Here is a 19983-nt window from a genome sequence, read left to right as displayed (position 1 = left end):
GGACTCATCTCCCGAGCAGATCAATCGCCAATTCTCGGAGGCTATTCTACGAGATCCTCTGCCCAAGCACTACGTGCCTCCGACGATCGGCGAGTACAATGGAACAACAGACCCGGATGATCATCTGGGTAAGTTTGATAACACGGCTACACTCCACCAATACACAGATGGAGTAAAATGCCGAGTTTTTCTTACCACTCTCTCGGGATCGGCTCAACGGTGGTTTCGGAGGCTGCCGGACGGATCCATCACAAGCTTCAAGGACTTCCGAACGACCTTCCTCCAACACTTCGCCAGCAGTCGGCGTTATCAAAAGACAAGTGTCAGCTTGTTCGCCATCAAGCAAGAGCCAAGAGAATCGCTTCGAACTTACATCCAGCGGTTCAACAAGGTGGCAATGGATATTCCAACGGCCACATCGGAGACCATGATGAATGCCTTCACGCAAGGCCTAGTGGATGGGGACTTCTTCCGGTCGCTCATCCGAAAGCCACCCCGAGATTATGATCACATGCTACATCGGGCCAACGAATACATAAACGTGGAAGAAGCGCAAGCCGCCATGAAAAAGGAAACTCCAACTGAGAGGGCGCCTATTCAGGCCGAACGGAGACAGCATGCCGCTCATCAACCGCCTAGAGGACCAAGGGCCGAAGCAATCCGCTCCCCTCGGGTGAGGTCCCAAGTGCAAGAAGTAGCTGCCGCTCGGAACAAGCCAAAGAAGAGATGGACCCCTATGTTCTGCTCCTTCCACCGGACGGATACGCACAACACGAGGGATTGTCGAAGTCTTCCCTTTGTGGCTAATCCCGTTCCCAGGAATGACGTACGACGGTCTCCTTCCATCGACCGGAGACAAAGGACCCATGAAACTGACCGGACCCGCACCGAGAGGCGACATCAACAGACGCCCGATCGGCACAGATCTCCGAGACAGGAGAATCGTCGAGCGTCCAGAGAACGGTCCCGACCGTTCACTCGGGAAGAGGAAAATATGAGCAATACTTCCCGGGGCGAGATCAACGTCATTGCTGGTGGGCCGACCAGAGGAGACTCCAACCGAGCCAGAAAGGCGGGCGTCCGGCAGCTCCAGATCCACGCAGTTGGTTGTAGCCAAGAGCGGCCAAGTGGACCGGAAGTCATTTTCGGGCCCGGGGACTTAGAAGGAGTTGAAGTGCCCCACGACGACGCTCTGCTAATTAAAGCGGTAATAGCAAATTACACTATTCACCGCATATTTGTTGACACAGGGAGCTCGGTCAACATCATATTCAAGAAGGCGTTCGATCAGCTGCAAATTGATCGAGCCGAGTTGCTGCCCATGACGACCCCGCTCTACGGGTTTACGGGCAACGAAATTCAGCCGGTCGGACAGATCCGGCTGGCTACTTCGCTGGGAGAGGAGCCGCTCAGGAGGACCAGGACAATAAACTTCGTGGTGGTCGACTCTCCCTCATCCTACAACGTCATTTTGGGACGACCGGCGCTCAGCGAATTCCGGGCGGTCGTCTCAACCTTCCACCAGAAGATAAAGTTCCCCGTCGAAGACAAGGTGGGAGAAGTACGGGGAGATCAGCTAGTGGCTCGGCGATGCTACATCGAGATGATCCGAGCAGAATCCAACTCCGCTCGGAAGGCGCCTCGAATCGAGGTAAATGTTAGGGTGTATACTAAATGCCTAGCTTTTGGTATAAACATTTATTTAGTAATAAGAATCACATTGGTCAAATGTCTACATTTATGATAAATGTAGTTGTTCAATTAATTTATATTGTAGATAACATGGTGTGTGGTGTCACACACAGAGGATCATGTTATCAGTACCTTATAAATTATAAACAGTAGCTCACGACCAAAATGGAAAGGAACAAACCATTAGAAGGTCGTAGTGTAATTAGGTATCAGTTTATTTTGACTGTATAATTACACTAGTACACTTAGAGTGTATTGAGTAGGACCATTTGAGGTCGTTTCTTTTATACTGATTTTATAAAGAAACAAAGACCTCGGTTATTATGGAAGTGTGTGCTCTTAATCCTAATATAATAACAAGCACATATATTTGATATTTATTTCTTTAATTTATCAATGGGTGAGATTTAGTTCGATGAATCAATAAGCCCGATAAGTTGGGAAATGGTATCACTTATAGTGTGTGTTGTTGATTATAGAAGGAAAGCGTGTCCTAGAGATACTAGGTTGATAATGTCCTCAAGAGGAGCTCATAAGGATTGTCATGTTAAACCCTGCGGTGGATCTAGTCCGACATGATGATAAGGTTGAGTGGTACTACTCTTGGACTAAGATATTAATTAAACGAGTTGTCGGTAACTCACTTAATTAGTGGACATTCGATATCTTAAACACGGAGACTAACACACTCATGATAAGAAGGAGCCCAAAATGTAATTTGGGATTGGTGCGTAGTTCAATAATAGTTCTCTAGTGGAATGAATTATTATTGATAAAATTAAGTTGTGTGTTGGGGCGATCACGGGATGCTTAATTTTATCGGGAGACCAAAACCAATTCCTCCTCTCGGTCCCTATCGTAGCCTCTTGTATATAGAGATTTATACCCACCACATACCCACCTTCTTACCCAACCAATAGGGGTCGGCCAAGCTAAGCTTGAAGCTCGAGCTTAGGGCCAAGCCTAAAGGTTGGCCTTAAGGTGGCCAACAGCTTGGAGCCCAAGCTTAGGTGGCCGCCACATCATATTAAAAGGATTTTTATTAAAATTATTTCTTATGTGGATATCATAGTTTTAAAGAGAGTTTAAAATTAAATCTTTCCTTTTAAAGCTTTCTAAAAGATTAAGAAAAGATTTGAAATCTTTCCTTATTTGTAGATTGAAAGGAGATTTTATTTTAAGAAAAACTTTCCTTTTTAACCATGATAATAATTTAAAAGAGAAGTTTAAAAATTAAATATTCTCTTTTATTAGTTTCTACAAAAGATTAAGAAAAGATTTGATATCTTTCCTTATTTGTAGATTAAGAGAGATTTTAATTTTTAGAGATAACTTTCTTTTATCCACATGTTTAAAAGAAAGATTTTAATTTATTTCCTTTTTATTAACCACCATGAAGTGAAAAATTATTTGAGAAATTTTTATAAATTTCCGAAAGCAAATAAGGAAGTTTTAATTCTTGTGTGAATTAAAATTTCCTTGATTAAAGGGATTAAGGTGGCCGGCCATTACAAATAGAAAAGAAAATTTATTTTTAATTAAATAAAATTTCCTTTTTAATGGCAAAAGAATTAAGGAAGTTTTTAATTAAATTTCCTTATTTGCCAAGACCAAGGATTATAAAAGAGGGGGTAGAGGTGCCTTCATGGGTGATCAACTCTATTTTATTCTTCCTCTCTTTTCCTCCTTGGTGGCCGGCCCTAGATTCTTTCTCTTCTCTTCTTCTTGTGGCCGGTGGCAATCCCTCTTGGAGCTCTTGATGGTGGCCGGTTCTAGCTAGAAGAAGAAAGAGAGAAAGGAGGTTTTGTTTCTTGCATCCCTTGGAGCTTGGTGGTGGTGGCCGGACCTCTACTTCTCTTGGAGAATTTTGGTGGCCGAAACCTAGAAGGAAGAAGAAGGTGCTTGGTGGTTCTCATCTCGGAAGATCGTTGCCCACACAACGTCCGAGGTTAGAAGAGGAATACGGTAGAAGATCAAGAGGTCTTTCTAGAAGGTATAACTAGTATTTTTTCTTTCCGCATCATACTAGTTATTTTTGGAAATAATACCAAATACAAGAGGCTTACGTTCTAGTATTTCGAATATGTTTTTCGAAGTTGTGTTCTTTTGTTTTCTTTCTTTTCCTTGTGATTTGATTGTTCTCTTTGGTTAACCTAAAGTTATTTTAGGAAATTAAATATTAGCTTTCTATTAAAGGTTTTGTCTAGTCGGTGGTGGTTGCTCCCATATCCAAGAAGGCCATGTGCCTCGCCACGTCAGTACTGGGAACCTTTTATGGAAATTAATATTTAATGGAATTAATAACTTAAGGAGACTTGGGTCGAACGTGTTAAGTTCCGCAGGAGATCCAAGTCAAAACCTAAAAGAACAAATAGATTAAGTTTTGGATCAAACGTGTTAAGTTCCGCAGGCGATCCAAAATTTAATTTAAAAGAACACATGGTAGCTAGGAAAAGGTTCAGACCTTTGTACAAAATTTTTGTACAGTGGAACCTATAGGTTTTCCGAGTAGCAACCAACAGTAAATGCCATCATTGAAAAGCCACCCTCTCTAATTTATGAAGAAAAAGAGGAAGTGCAGATTCACCCGACCCGACCGGAGGCTACAACTTTTATTGCCTCTGATCTGGAGGAGAAGCAGAAGGAGGAGCTGATCCAATGCCTCCGACGAAATCATGATGTATTCGTCTGGTCGACACATGAGTTGCCCGGAATATCGCCGAGCATAGCGCAGCATGAGTTGCATGTCCGACCGGACGCTCGTCCGACAAAGCAGAGAAAAAGAGATTTCAGTGCCGAGCAGAACTCCATCATCCGGGCGGAGGTCGAGAAGCTTCTGGAGGCCGGCCATATACGCGAGGTGCAGTTCCCGAGCTGGCTGGCTAACGTAGTATTAGTCTCCAAGCCGGGCGGCAAGTGGAGAGTCTGCATCGACTTTCGGGACTTAAACAAAGCATGCCCCAAAGATTTTTATCCCCTGCCCCGGATAGATCAGCTGGTAGACTCTACGGCCGGCAGCGAATTAATTTGTATGCTCGACGCCTACCAAGGATATCATCAAGTGCCGCTCGCCCGGGAAGATCAAGAAAAAGTAAGCTCCGTAACGGCCAACGACACATATTGCTATAATGTGATGCCGTTCGGATTGAAGAACGCCGGGGCCACCATCAGCGCTTGATGAACAAAGTGTTCAGGGAGCAGATCGGGCGGAATCTGGAAGTCTATGTGGACGACATTCTTATCAAATCTGTCCGAGCGGCCGATCTCTTCAAGGACATGGAAGAAACCTTCCGAACGCTACGCAAATATGGAGTCAAGCTAAATCTTCAGAAGTGCCTGTTCGGAGCAAAAGGAGGGCGGTTCTTGGGGTACATAGTGACCGAGCGGGGAATCGAAGCAAATCCCAGCAAGGTGAAAGCTCTACAAGACATGTCGCCTCCAAGAAATACGAGGGAAGTGCAGCGGTTGACCGGTCGGATAACCGCATTGTCCAGATTCATCTCCAAAACTGCCGACCGGAGCCTCCCTTTCTTCAAAATTTTGCGCAAGGCCACTAAATTTCACTGGGACGAGGAATGCGACCGAGCATTCGAAGAATTGAAGACATATCTTAATTCCCTGCCTGTACTAGCCAAGCCGATCGGGAAAGAGTCACTTTATATCTATCTGTCCTCAACCGAGCATGCTGTAGGCTCGGCACTTGTAAGGTCCGGCGGCGAGGAGCAGCCGGTGTATTTTCTGAGCCACATTTTAAAAGATGCTGAATCTCGTTACACCGGGCTCGAGAAGTTGGCCTTTGCTTTGGTTCTAGCCGCTCGGCGCCTTCGACCATATTTCTTGGCTCACACCATCATTGTCCGGACGAACAATCCACTAGGAAGAGTACTGTTGAATCCAGAAGCGTCCGGACGACTCATCAAGTGGACGGCAGAACTCAGTGAATTTGACATCCAATATCAGCCCCGCTCGGCGATCAAAGCGCAATCCTTGGCTGATTTTGTGACCGAAGTGCAAAGGCCAGAGCCGGAAGCTACGTGGAGAATATATGTGGATGGGTCTTCCACTCGGCTCGGAAGTGGGATGGGGATATTGCTGCTCTCACCTCAAGAAGAAAAGATGCACCTATCCGTCCGGCTAGATTACAAAGCTACCAACAATGAAGCAGAGTATGAGGCCCTCATAGCCGGGTTGCAGGCAGCACGGCATGTGGGAGCCGGTCGGGTGACACTTTATTCGGATTCACAGTTGGCCGCTCAGCAGCTTTCTGGCACCTTTGAAATCAACAGCGTTCGGCTTAAACTCTACGCTGAGGCCTTTGAAAAACTCAAACCTACTTTCCGAGAGGTGCTTATTCAGAGGATTCCCCGAACGGAGAACCAGGCGGCCGATGAGTTAGCCAAACCCGCAAGCTCAATAACGCCGGTCGCCATTCAGCAACCAATTGAAAAAGTACTGCTGGTGGCGCACGTCGACCGGATGCAAGGCCTCACGCTTCCAAGCGACTGGAGGACACCCATCATAGAGTTCCTCCGCTCGGGAGCCACACCGGCCGATCGGGATGAAGCCCAGTTGCTCAGAAGGAGGGCCGGTCGGTTCACACTCATTGGCGATCAGCTCTACAAGAAGGCTTTCTCTCGCCCGCTGTTGAAATGCATGAGCTCGGAAGACTCGGCTTACATCCTCCAAGAAGTACATCAAGGATCGTGCGGAGGACATCCGGGCGGACGATCACTAGCTAAGAAGATCCTGCTAGCTGGATACTTTTGGCCGACCTTACAAATAGACGCCGCTCGGACAGTAGCTACGTGCCTTTCGTGCCAGAAGTATCACAACTTCTCCCACCGACCGGCAGAGGAGATGAAGGCATCAACCGTCTCGTGTCCGTTCGATCAATGGGGAATGGATATTGTGGGTCCATTTCCGATGGCGACCGGGCAGAGGAAATTTTTGCTGGTGGCGGTCGATTATTTTTCCAAGTGGGTGGAGGCCGAGCCACTAGCCAAGATCACCGAACAGATGGTCAAAAAATTCATCTGGCAACACATCATCTGTAGATTCGGTATCCCTCGCCGATTGGTTTCCGACAATGGGCGGCAATTCACAGGGAAGTTGCTTGAAGATTGGTGCAAGAGCTATGGGATTGAGCAACACTTCACGTCCGTGGCTTATCCCCAGAGCAACGGTCAAGCCGAAGCGACCAATCGGGAAATCCTTCGCATTCTACGCACTCGGCTCGACCATCTCGGAGGAAGCTGGCCAGATGAGGTGCCGGGCGTCTTGTGGGCCATCCGAACGGCTCCAAAGGAAGGAACGGGCGTCACGCCTTTCCATTTGGTGTACGGCGGCGAGGCAGTCATTCCAGTGGAAGTCGGCGTTGAGTCCGTCCGGATCCAGAGCTATGATGATTACAACGCCGAACGGAGGAACATGGAGCTGGATTTGGTCGAAGAGGAGCGAGCCAAGGCGTCCGTTCGGCTGATGGCATACCGTCAGCGGATGAAGCAAAACTACAACCGGCGCGTCATTCCCAGATCATTCCAGGTCGGCGACCTGGTCTGGAAGAAAGTCAAGCCGGTCGGCGAAGTCGGCAAGCTTGAAGCTCCGTGGGCGGGTCCCTTCAAAATCATCGAGAAGCTCAGCTCGGGTGCGTATTATTTGGAGGATGAGGAAGGTCGGCAGCTAGATAGGCCGTGGAGCGCGAACCACCTCCAGCCTTACCGAGCAGGGTGAAAGGTGTGCCTATGTAAATCATCCTGTGTACTTTTTTCGACTGAATACTTGAAATGCAGAAATGAAAAATCAAGAGAACAAATAAGGCATCACCAACAGAGGAACGAAGGCCCCGCGCCGTTCGGCCGGAGGTAAATTTGTCGAGCCAAGAGCTCGAGGAACGAAGGCCCGCGCCGTTCGGCCGGAGGTAAATTTGTCGAGCCAAGCGCTCGAAGAACGAAGGCCCCGCGCCGTTCGGCCGGAGGTAAATTTGTCGAGCCAAGCGCTCGAGGAACGAAGGCCCGAGCCGTTCGGCCGGAGGTAAATTTGTCGAGCCAAGCGCTCGAGGAACGAAGGCCCGAGCCATTCGGCCGGAGGTAAATTTGTCGAGCCAAGCGCTCGAGGAACGAAGGCCCTGCGCCGTTCGGCCGGAGGTAAATTTGTCGAGCCAAGCGCTCGAGGAATGAAGGCCTGCGCCGTTCGGCCGGAGGTAAATTTGTCGAGCCAAGCGCTCGAAGAACGAAGGCCCCGCGCCGTTCGGCCGGAGGTAAATTTGTCGAGCCAAGCGCTCGAGGAACGAAGGCCCCGCGCCGTTCGGCCGGAGGTAAATTTGTCGAGCCAAGCGCTCGAGGAACGAAGGCCCCGCGCCGTTCGGCCGGAGGTAAATTTGTCGAGCCAAGCGCTCGAGGAACGAAGGCCCCGCGCCGTTCGGCCGGAGGTAAATTTGTCGAGCCAAGCGCTCGAGGAACGAAGGCCCGAGCCGTTCGGCCGGAGGTAAATTTGTCGAACGAAGGCCCCGCGCCGCCCGGCCGGAGGTAAATGGGTCGAACCAAGCGCTCGAGGAACGAAGGCCCCGCGCCGTTCGGCCGGAGGTAAATTTGTCGAGCCAAGCGCTCGAGGAACGAAGGCCCCGCGCCGTTCGGCCGGAGGTAAATGGGTCGAGCCAAGCGCTCGAGGAACGAAGGCCCCGCGCCGTTCGGCCGGAGGTAAATGGGTCGAGCCAAGCGCTCGAGGAACGAAGGCCCCGCGCCGCCCGGCCGGAGGTAAATTTGTCGAGCCAAGCGCTCGAGGAACGAAGGCCCCGCGCCACCCGGCCGGAGGTAAATGGGTCGAGCCAAGCGCTCAAGGAACGAAGGCCCCGCGCCGTTCGGCCGGAGGTAAATTTGTCGAGCCAAGCGCTCGAGGAACGAAGGCCCCGCGCCGCCCGGCCGCAAGCGCTCGAGGAACGAAGGCCCCGCGCCGCCCGGCCGGAGGTAAATGGGTCGAGCCAAGCGCTCGAGGAACGAAGGCCCCGCGCCGTTCGGCCGGAGGTAAATTTGTCGAGCCAAGCGCTCGAGGAACGAAGGCCCCGCACCGTTCGGCCGGAGGTAAATTTGTCGAGCCAAGCGCTCGAGGAACGAAGGCCCCGCGCTGTTCGGCCGGAGGTAAATGGGTCGAGCCAAGCGCTCGAAGAACGAAGGCCCCGTACCATTCGGACGGAGGTATATTATCCTAGCCAAAATGCTCGACGAAGTAGACCCTGAGCCATTCGGCCAAGAGTACGTTGTCCAAGCTGGGTGAAAGGAACCAAAAGTGATAAAAAGGAGGGCAAAAAGCTTCGCCGAACGGAAGCGTCAAAAATTAGCCTGAAAGGCCGTCTAGCCCAGACGTTAAACCGTAGAGCCGCGCCGACGAGCTCCGTCGTTAAAGATCGAGAGCCGCGCCGATCGGCTATAAATATCCGCGCCGACGAGCTCCGTCGTTAAAGATCGAGAGCCGCGCCGATCGGCTATAAATATCCGCGCCGACGAGCTCCGTCGTTAAAGATCGAGAGCCGCGCCGATCGGCTATAAATATCCGCGCCGACGAGCTCCGTCGTTAAAGATCGAGAGCCGCGCCGATCGGCTATAAATATCCGCGCCGACGAGCTCCGTCGTTAAAGATCGAGAGCCGCGCCGATCGGCTATAAATATCCGCGCCGACGAGCTCCGTCGTTAAAGATCGAGAGCCGCGCCGATCGGCTATAAATATCCGCGCCGATCGGCTATAAATACCCGCGCCGACGAGCTCCGTCGTTAAAGATCGAGAGCTGCGCCGATCGGCTATAAATATCCGCGCCGACGAGCTCCGTCGTTAAAGATCGAGAGCCGCGCCGATCTGCTACCGACCGGCTATAAATATCCGCGCCGACGAGCTCCGTTGTTAAAGATCGAGAGCCGCGCCGATCGGCTATAAATATCCGCGCCGACGAGCTCCGTCGTTAAAGATCGAGAGCCGCGCCGATCGGCTATAAATATCCGCGCCGACGAGCTCCGTCGTTAAAGATCGAGAGCCGCGCCGATCGGCTATAAATATCCGCGCCGACGAGCTCCATCGTTAAAGATCGAGAGCCGCGCCGATCGGCTATAAACATTCGCGCCGACGAGCCCCGTCGTTAAAGATCGAGGGCCGCGCCGATCGGCTATAAACATCCGCGCCGACGGAACTAAGGACGCCAAATAACGAGCGTTCGCAAGTACTAAATTGATTAAGTCCGATCGGCCATCGGTTTGCCAATACTTCGCATTCACTGAATACAAATAGTGCAACCAATCGCTAAACGATTTCGAGGAAAACAAGCCAATTGATTAACCTGATCGGTCGTCCAGTGGGAAACACGTGGAGCTTAACTGATTCTACGAATAAGCACCAAACAGACTAAAAAAAAAAAAGGGGGCAATGAAGGGCAAACAAAAATACAGGCAAAGGAACACAATTTGGCCGATCGGCACATGCAAAAATTTACATCAGCAGAGCGGATGAAATACAAGAAGTACTTGGAAGAACTCGCCTCACTCCGGGTCCTCAAAATTAAAAAAGGCGTCCGGGATATCATCTATCATGGCCGCCAGGTCGGAGGCAGGAAGGTGCATGCCCGCAGGAAGGTGGCCACCCTTCTTCAAGTACTCCATGGTGACCTTGACCGCCTCGGCGAATGTTGAGGAGACGTTGCCACCGAATTTTGTGCCGAACCGCTCCGAGCGGAGGTATTCTTGGCGCGCTGCTGCTAGGCGACTTGTCTCTCCCTCCTTATATTTTCTGAGCGCCGCCCGGGAGGCAATAAGTGAATCGTGGAGAACTTTCTGGTCAACCTCCGCTTTAGTACGTTCAGCCGAGCGCCCCTCCTGTTCAGCAGTTAGTTGGGCTTCCAGTTTCTTAGATTGCTGATCTAGGTCTCGGACTTCAACTTTCATCTTATCCAGATCAGCAATCGCCTGCCTCTTCCGGCTACTGGCGCGCTTCACGTCTCCGTCGCGCTTCTTCACTAAGTCTTCGAGTCGAGCCACCTCTGTAGCCAGGTCGGCGACCTTCTTCTGTTCGGCCTCGAGGACTTGTCTCTCCTGTTCGGCTGATGGACCCCCCGAGACTTGGAGTTTTTCCATGAGATCCTCCAGCTCGGCTTGCCGATGGCTAGTGACGATTTGCTCGGCCCAATGCTGTAAGGAAAATAATAAAATCAGGAACCGAACAGTAGCAGGGCACAAGAAGAAAAATGAACTTACCTGAGTGACCTGCTGCATGTTGTTATCGCCTAGCTGCTTAGGCGTCATGAGGGCCACCCGAATCTGGGCGTCCTCGAAAAGCTTGGCGAGCGGACTCGTCAAGGTTATTTCATGAACGGGGCTTGATGGCCGATCGGCTGACAATAAATATTCCTCCGAGGGGAATCGAAGGGTAGTCTTAATGGTAGGGTGGCCGGCCGGCACTTCCTCAGAAGCAGTCGCCTGGCCCGAGGACTCCCCTATGGTTGAAGTTTCGGCCAACCGTCGTAAGCGACGACGAGTCCGTGGAGGAGAGCCAGAGGGCTGTGCGGTGGGCGAGGCCACTGGGGTCCCGATCTGCGATGGCGTGCGATCTGGCGAAGCGACCCCGATCGGCGCCTGTGGCTCGCCCTCTTGGGTCGGCGGAAGGCTGGGGTCTCTTCGACGTTTCCGCCGAACTTCCAGTGGTGAATCCCCGGCCCGGGGGACTCCCAGCTCGGCTGGAGCGGAGGAAACAGGATCCGCCTCAACCTCCGTTGAAGCGGACGGGGCAACCTCTGTTTCAGGGGTGGACTGCGCCCCCCCCTCTCCTGCATCTGCCGGGCGGCTGGGGATAAGACCCCGCTCGGCGAGTTCTTTTTTGGTAGCCGCCTCAATTTCCACGGCCTTCAGTTTCAGGTGATCGGTAGCCTTGGAGCGCCACATGACTTCAGCTGCAGTGGAAAAAATTAAAATCAGTTAGATAAAAAAGGCGAAGGGAGTAAAGAGTCCTTACTCATGCGGTAGGGGAGATTGGCCCGAACGGGAGATAATCCAAAAATGTACAACACCTCCTTGAGAAGCAACTGGTCGATTTTGTACCGCTGACCAGACAACCAGTTTGCCGCATGAAGGTAGGCTGGATTGCTTCTGAATTTGCCGAGCTCCGGCTGGGTCGGCACAGCGGTCTAATGCTGGCCGCTCAGGAAGTCGTATATAGAAGAAGAACTCCTTCCAGTGCTTGTTGGAGGTCGGCATATTATCAAAAAATTTGAAGCCTATTCTACTTTGGAAAATAAAAGTGCCCAACTCGGATTGTTTGGGGTAGAAGAAATAATGGAATATTTGGGGGTCGAGTGGGATACTGTGCAGCCTAAAGAGGACGACCACCCCGCTCAGCAGCCTAAAGGAATTCGGCACAAGTTGGCCGAGCGGGATGCGAAAATAATTACAAACCTCCAAAATAAAGGGATGGGTAGGAAATCTAAGGCCGCCCTGGAATTGGTCTAGAAAAAAACAAACGGTGCCGACCGGAGGGTTATGGGGCCGGTCGGTCGGGTCGGCTATAACTATTTCATGGTCATCAGGGATCCCGTACGTCCGAACAAGGCGCCGAGCGCCCTCCTCATCAAATCGACTCTCCATGGTCAGATACCAAGGGCCATGAACATCAACAGTGGGTACGGAAGTGCTTGCCATGACTAAAATATCAAGAAAAAGAAAGAAGGAAGCCGAAAGAAACTCGGAAACGGAGGACAGAAAGGTTCGCAAGCAAGGGAACGAAAGAAGTCCCACGCGAAAGGAAAAGGCCGGACGAAAGGAGGGGAGAAGCTTACTGAGGGAGGATGAGCGGAGAAGATCACCAGAAAGCCGAAAAACACCAAGAGGCAAGAACTAGGACAGCCGGAACGAAACAGCCGCGGGCACCTTCGACGGAAGACGCGGAATGAAACAGAGAATGCAGCGTAAAGGCGAAGACGAAGGCTTTATGCGAACGAGGCTGGTCAGCCTCGTCCGTCGGATGCAGGTCACGAGAGGCGAGGTCATCATCTAACCGTCCATTTCAAAGTAATCGGCGTCCCATCGTACGGATCATCACCGCCACGCAAGAAGAGCCACGTGGTGCTCTGTCACCAGGCGCAATTAATGCGCCCATACCTCGCATGCTTCGACTTAATGAAGAGGATTTGCTTGATTTTCGAGAAGATTTAGACAAGCAAACATCCACGTTGAGCGACAAGACAACCAAAACGAAGAGCCGAGCGGCTGAATTTGGCATAAAGGTCGAACGGCTCAAGGGATATTATAAGCGACGGTAAGGCGACGACCGCCCGCTCGGACACATAGTCCAGTCAGTCGGACTCACTGCCTCCTTTTACTAGACTTGAAGGGAAGGCAAGTGATCCGGTGAAAAGGGGGGACCCTCAGAGGGTCAGGTCAACGGATGGAGGGCTGACTAAGCGGTTAATGGTCGCAAAGCAGCTGAGTGTCCGAGCGGAGCCAAAGATAACCTAGCCATGGGCTTGGGTTTCCGCAAGAAGATCGAATGGCCGAGCGGGTGTCCGGGCCGAGCGGGTGGTCCGCTCGGCCAGGATAAGGGCGAGGATACAAAGATTAGCCGAGTGGCCTATTCGTTTGGCTCAGGATATGGGATGTCAGCAAAGGCATGTCTGATGATTACGCCGTACACAAGAGTGCACGAGGGAGGATCTCGCCGTCACATCATGGAGAGGTTGATACAGTAGCGGTATGGCCTTATGGATGCCCTTCTGACAAACCCATACCTGAGCATGGTCGAAAGCAGGTGATTGTTTTGATTGGTGCGCCCAGGCTCCTTCGAGAGGTCTATATAAGGCCTCCATTTCTTCATCGGAGGTACGCGGGTCTTAATCTCTGAAGCCACCTCTTTATTATTCCTCGCCTGACTTGAGTGTCGGAGGGCCGTCGCCGGGACACCCCTCCCGGCTCGGTTTGTTGCAGGTTCACCGGAGCACTCGGGGGTCTAGCAGGAAGCGCCACGTCCCCAGCGTCCGTTGACTTCTGATTCGGACAGGATCAATACCGTTTCCTCAATCAAAGAAGATTAAAATTTTAAAGTAAAATAATCTTTCCGAGTTCCGACACTGGACATGGAAGTAGGTTTTAAATTATAATTATCGAAAGTAATTTCCCTTGTAAATTTTGTAAAACAGATCCTTCAATTTTTTTTGTTCTTTTATGTCATCTGAGTGAAACTAGCGATGGAGATTATTCAAAGTGACAATTGAATCCACGCCTTAACTTTTCTTTGAAAATACGGAACCAACGACCCTTCTACAATGCTACAATCATTTGCATTCAATTCAACAATTTTCAGATCTTAAAAGCGATCGTTTTGGTTTCGCAATCATGAACAAGGACCATAATTGACACCGTCGCAGGCAAATATCGAAGAACCTACGAAACCCAGGGCGGAGAAGTCAAATCGACACCTTCGCTATTGGACAAGGAATCAAGTTAAATCTTGAGTCTTTTTCAGCGCGTGTCCGTTCCATCGCCGAGAAATCAATCCGTCCGAATCACAAAAACATAATAAGCGACCAAGAGGAAAGGATAAATAAACACCATATGAATCAATAACAAATCCAAGTATCAATATCTACATACTCTGATACTGAAATCCACATATAAAAGACACGAACGGCGATCGCCGTCACATTATTTGATCTAAGAAGACAAAAGAAACCTGACGCGACTAAAATCCGATCCTAGCGAAGCATCCAAGAGAGCACGAGCCGGATCCATCACTGGCGGAGGAATCCGAGGAGGAGGACGACGAAGGAGGTTAAGAAGGCGACGGCGAGAGGCGGGGAGACGACGTAGGCCGCAGAGGTGGGTGCGGGGGCGGGAGCATCGGCTGCGACGGCTCCGCCGGCTAGGAAGGCGGCGGAGATAACCGCGGCGAGGAAGATCGCGAGGGTCTTGGCTCCGAGGGCGTCCATTACGGCAAAGGCGAGGTCTCGATCGAGAGTCTAGGAAGACAGAAAAGCGAAAGCAAGCAGACGGCGGCGGGTGGTAGGGGAAGAGGAAAAGGTGATACTTATAGCCCGAAGGGATAGCTTAGCGGATCGGACAATGATGTACGATCCGAACCATTAGTTGCCAGTCGACGCGTGCCAGCTGGTCCACCGCGTTGAGATGGCAGGTCGGTTTATTATTTCCTAAAACAATTTATTTGTTTATTTATTTACTTATTAATCCTTGAATGACACGCTGTAAATCGGTCTCGACATATTTTATTGCATTATTTACAGCATTTTGACACGTATCGAGTTACTTCATGTATAAGCAACATAAAGGCGGCTTATTAACACACTAAAAACAAAAAAAATCATTTTCAAACAACTAAAAAATAATCGAAACTATATATACATATATATATAGTTGCATAAATTGTTTGATATCGACAAAAATAATTTTAAATAAATTAATAATTAAAATTAATTCGCTATAACAAATTATTATTCGAAACGAATTAATAATTTAATGTGATGCTGTTATTATTATTAATAATATTTTTAATAGTATTTAATAAAATTATTATTATTATTAATAGAATTCATTTTAACGATACTTTTTCTTTGTAATTTTTAAAATAATTTAAATTTTTAAATATAAAAATTTAGCCTAACTAGCTCGAGCTATATTAGATTTGGTATGACAAAGTTGGATTGTGGGCTAAGGCTTGACTGCAACTTAACTATTTGGGCCCTGTTTAAAATAAGCTCGGATCGCATCCAACACAGACGCCGTCATCCATCATCCTCACTATGATAATTGTAAAATTTAAAACGTTTTGGGACAGAATTGAAACAGAAACTACTATTCTAGATTTATAATTATTTAAAATTTTTCATCATTAAATTAATTACAATAAACTAGTTTTTTTCTTGTCATTTGCGTTAAATTTTTTTACTATAATTGCACTGTAGATCTCCTGAAATTTCACAGTGAAATTTCTCTATGATTAGGCTCATGAGTAAAATGCTACACATAGTTTTGCAAAAGTAATTTAATTTATCAAATTTCAGGATGACTGCGTATCAACATGGAGTTGTTAATAGAGGATAGATAGTTAAACTAATAATTAATAAATAATGACAAAGACTAAATGTTTGCTTGCAAAATACATTACAACAAAAAAGATACAAAAACCAAACAACAATTAAAGTTCTCATTAATACTTCCTATCCAGGTAGTAAGGCCAATTTGCACATCAAAATTGTTGTTTCTTTCAATCACATCAAAAGTTATCTCGCACCATCTCCAACAAATTAAAGGTTGCTAGAGAATCCAGAGCCCATTAAATTATTCCACTAAATTTAAGATGATGACTTGAGAAAGGTAGATTGGATTAAAGGTGTGTCCTTTATGATATGTCCACCATGTGCTTCCAACATTTTGGTGGCCTTCTCAAGGGCACGCTTGGCTGTAACTAAAGGGGACATGACATTCCTCTCTGCCACTTACTCTGACCCAAAGAGAATATAATGTCTCTGGCTAGCTCCAAAGTCTACCAAAATTAATGTAATTAGTCATAATATTCTCTTAAGTACCTCCTTGGGCTCTTAATCTAATTAGGTGTACGTCGTGCGTGATTCTCTCATGCCTCAAAAGGATGGATTAATTAAAGGTGATGCCATGCTCCCTAAAGGAAGCAGAAAGGAGGCACTCATGACTCTATCATATAATCCTGGTTTAGGGTTTGCATTGGATGAAGGGCCACTCAAAGCTGGTAATTAAAGTGACTTTCTTTCCTCAATCTTTTCGGTCGTTCAGAATCCAAAGTGTGTGTTTAATTACTAAGTGAGAAAATGAAGGAATGTGAGCCCTAAACCCTAAGCTAATGATGAAGGCATAATGATATTCAGGGTTTTGGGTGGAGCAGGGTGAAGCGGCTTTGCATGGGAAAAGGTTGGAGGTTCAGAGGCAGTGGAAAAGGTGGTGCGTGATCATGGTACTGGGGATGGAACCTGGAGTAATAATCTAGGGTTTCTAAGGTCTGAACATGAGCCTTGAGGAACTTGAGATAGTTGGCAGCCTCATCGAGCATTGACGCAGTGTCCAATTTGGCTCCCCCCGGGACCAGCCTCTGCAGGGCCCTCAACCTCTCGCTCACCCTCTCCCTCCTTTGCCTCGCGGCCACTGTCTGCGGGTCGCTTGATATCCTCACATTCTTCCTCCTCGGCAGCTTCATCTCCGCCGCCGCGGCTGCCGCCAGGCAAATCGGCCTCAGCGCGGCCGCCCGGTAGATCATCTCCTTCACTTGCATGATCACCTCCTCGTCGGGCTCGAATTCCGCGCTCTGAGAGAAGTCTATGGTCGTCGAACTGGCATTCTCCCAGCTGCACTTCCCGGCCCTCCGTCTCTTGGCGAAACTAATGATGTGCATGGGGGGCTTGGTTTCTTGATCCAACTTTCTCTTGTCGCCGCAGCCGGCGGCGGCGTAGTATGACGATGATCTCGAACAAGAAGCCGCATCTTCCGCCGGGCTCAACTTGGATGAGCCCTCAGAGGAAATGTTGCCGCTTTTGCAGCTCGAAAATATCACCGAAATATCGTCGTCGGAGATTTGTTTCCGGCCGCCCACTTCCGACCTCAAGAGAACAGAATCAGGACCCAACACGGCCGTCGCTCCTTCATGGCACTGCGGCAAATTATCGACAGATGACTCACCGTTGATTGCTCTGCCGACATCGGAGCTTGTTCTTGATGAAGCAAGAAGAATCTGCTGGAGCTCGTTGATCTCGAACTTGTCTTGGTTGCAGAATTCATCACTCCACCGGTCAGCGTAGGCTGGATTCATCTCCCAACCAAAACAATCCATAGAATATATGATTGTGTATTAATCATTCACAGCCTAGCTAGATGGTATAGAAAAAAAAAACATATATCATAATTTAGCTCGTTAATGCATTGATTAATTAAGATTTAAATACAGAATAAATATGTTAAATGTGCATACCTTCTGCGGATCCAACTCTGATTACTGTTGCAGGATCAATGATCTGGAGTCTTTCTGGGACTTCATATCCGTCACTCTCGACGCTGGTAGAAGAAGGGATTTTGAGGAAAGAGTTCAAAGAAGAAGAATGTATAGTTTGGATGGATGTTCTTGGTAATGGAGTTGAGGAAGGCATTTTGTTCTCTCTCTAGTATCTGTCTATATACTGCTTGATTAATTTATTTGATGAAACAGTTCACTGGAGTATTTAAAGGATTTGCTTTTGTTTCAAATAATAAGTGATAGGAAGATTTGACATTGGCAAATATATTTTGATTAAATTTAAAGCGGAGACCTAGGTTAATAATTGATATACCTACACCGACACAGCATACACTTCTATGATCATTGTGCCTCTGTGTACCTATTTTTATCTACTTAGCAATCAGATCTCATCCAATCTATCATTAATATGGCTGTTTTACAGGAATAAAAATCTTCCCACCTCCTAATTAATTTTATGGTTAGCTATAAGCTAATCTCACAATTTATCTTTATTCATATAATTTGGGGAAGGAAGATAATCACATTTTACTACCATTAATATGACTACATTAATGTAATAATGTTGATATGGTGCATGATAGTGGGGTCGGACAGTGGACGTGGTCGGAAGTCAAGCCCTCGGGGTGATCAGAAGTCAAGCTCACGTGGTGGTCAGAAGTCAGGCCTACGTGGTGGTCAAGAGTCTGGCCTACATGAAGGTCAAGAATCCGGTCTACGTGGAGTTTAAAGGGTCAGGTTACAAGATGGTCCTGGTCAGACACAAGTGGCAGTCCGAGGTTAGACCTACACGTCGAGTAGGAACTCAGAAGCAAGGATACAACTCAGGACTTATAGCCTTGTTGCACAGAACACAGGGACCAAAACGTACAGGTCGGGATGTGCCAACCAAGGATACAGGTCAGGATTTATAGCCTTATGGCACAGGATACCTGGATCAAAGCGTGCAGGTCGGGATGTGCAAGCTAAGGATACAGGTCAGGACTTCTGGCACAGAACACAGGGACCAAAACGTGCAGGTTGGGAGGTGTCAACCAAGGATACAGGTTAGGATTTATAGCCTTGTGGCACAGGATACCTGGATCAAAGCGTATAGATCGAGATGTGCCAACCAAGGATACAGACCAGGATTTATAGCCTTGTGGGACAGAATACCTGGATCAAAGCGTGCAGATCGGGATGTGCCAGCTAAGGATACAGGTCAGGATTTCTGGCATAGGATACATGAATTAAGGCGTACAGGTCGAGACAGATAGAATCGAACGGAGGCGTACAAGTCGGAACGGATGGAATCGGGCTAAGGCGTACAGGTCGAGACAAACGGAATCGGACTAAGGCATACAGGTCGAGACAGACGGAATCAGACGGAGGCGTATATGTCGGGACGCAAGATAAGTGGAACCAAACCAAGGCATACACCTTACGATACAAGGTAAGGCAGGTCAGGAGTTCACAAGACAGGACACGCAGGACATGGCTGGGTGTACAGATCTGGATTTGTGAAGCGACAAGCGCAGGTTAGGAAATATAGGTCTACACCCCACAGATCGGGGACGGCAAGCATAGGGACCCAGTCCAGGATTAACAGATCGGGGCAAGCATACACTACACGACAAGCAAGTCAGGGAATCGTAACAACCTGTCAAGGAATAATCACTGTCTGTCAGAGAATATGCTAACGGTCTGATGCTCACCACCCGCTGATTCCTTCCTAGACCTATAGGGGGACACCACGTGTCATTCACCGCTAGACAAAGTCTGACATCCGACATTCTCTGACACCCGTCAGACTCTAGAAGCACCCATTGCAGTATAAAAAGGAAAGTTTTGTCCCTTACGCAGGTACGCTCACTCGTCATTTTATTCTCGTCATTTACTTTTCGTCCTTTTCACTGTGCTTCTGGGGAAAAAGTACCTGACTTGAGCGTCGGAGGGCCTGACCCGGAGACTTTTTCCCTGGTTCTTGGTCTATAACGCAGAGGCGGCTTGTCTGAGTGTGCACAGGGCCCTCACGTCATTGTCTGCATCATCACCCCCGTCATCCGTGCGTGTAAGACTTTCCAACAGGTGCCAGATCGACCCCGCTTCACAACGACTTTCCGTCAACACCAATGACAGTGCGACCCGCCTCTATCCGACTCAGCTTCCGGACGAGATAAAATGTTAAAAAGATTTTGTAAACAAATAGACATATATTAAACAGTGTAAGAATAGAAATTGAGTAATTATCCAGTCCAATCTTTATTATTATTATTATTATTATTATTATTATTATTA

At 48.5% G+C, this 19983-nt stretch overlaps 1 protein-coding gene across 1 annotated transcript; it reads right to left on the bottom strand.

Annotated features, from left to right (window-relative positions):
• Window positions 1–15909: 15909 nt before the first annotated feature.
• On the bottom strand, window positions 15910–17672 carry LOC122017210 (transcription factor LATE FLOWERING-like). Its single transcript, XM_042574765.1, has one exon. The coding sequence runs from the start codon at window positions 17524–17526 to the stop codon at window positions 16567–16569; it is 960 nt and encodes a 319-aa protein (XP_042430699.1). The 5' UTR covers window positions 17527–17672; the 3' UTR covers window positions 15910–16566.
• Window positions 17673–19983: the final 2311 nt, after the last annotated feature.

Source organism: Zingiber officinale, chromosome 8B (genome assembly GCF_018446385.1).
Source record: "Zingiber officinale cultivar Zhangliang chromosome 8B, Zo_v1.1, whole genome shotgun sequence".
NCBI lineage: Eukaryota > Viridiplantae > Streptophyta > Magnoliopsida > Zingiberales > Zingiberaceae > Zingiber > Zingiber officinale.
This window is presented reverse-complemented; position numbering and strand designations above follow the sequence as displayed.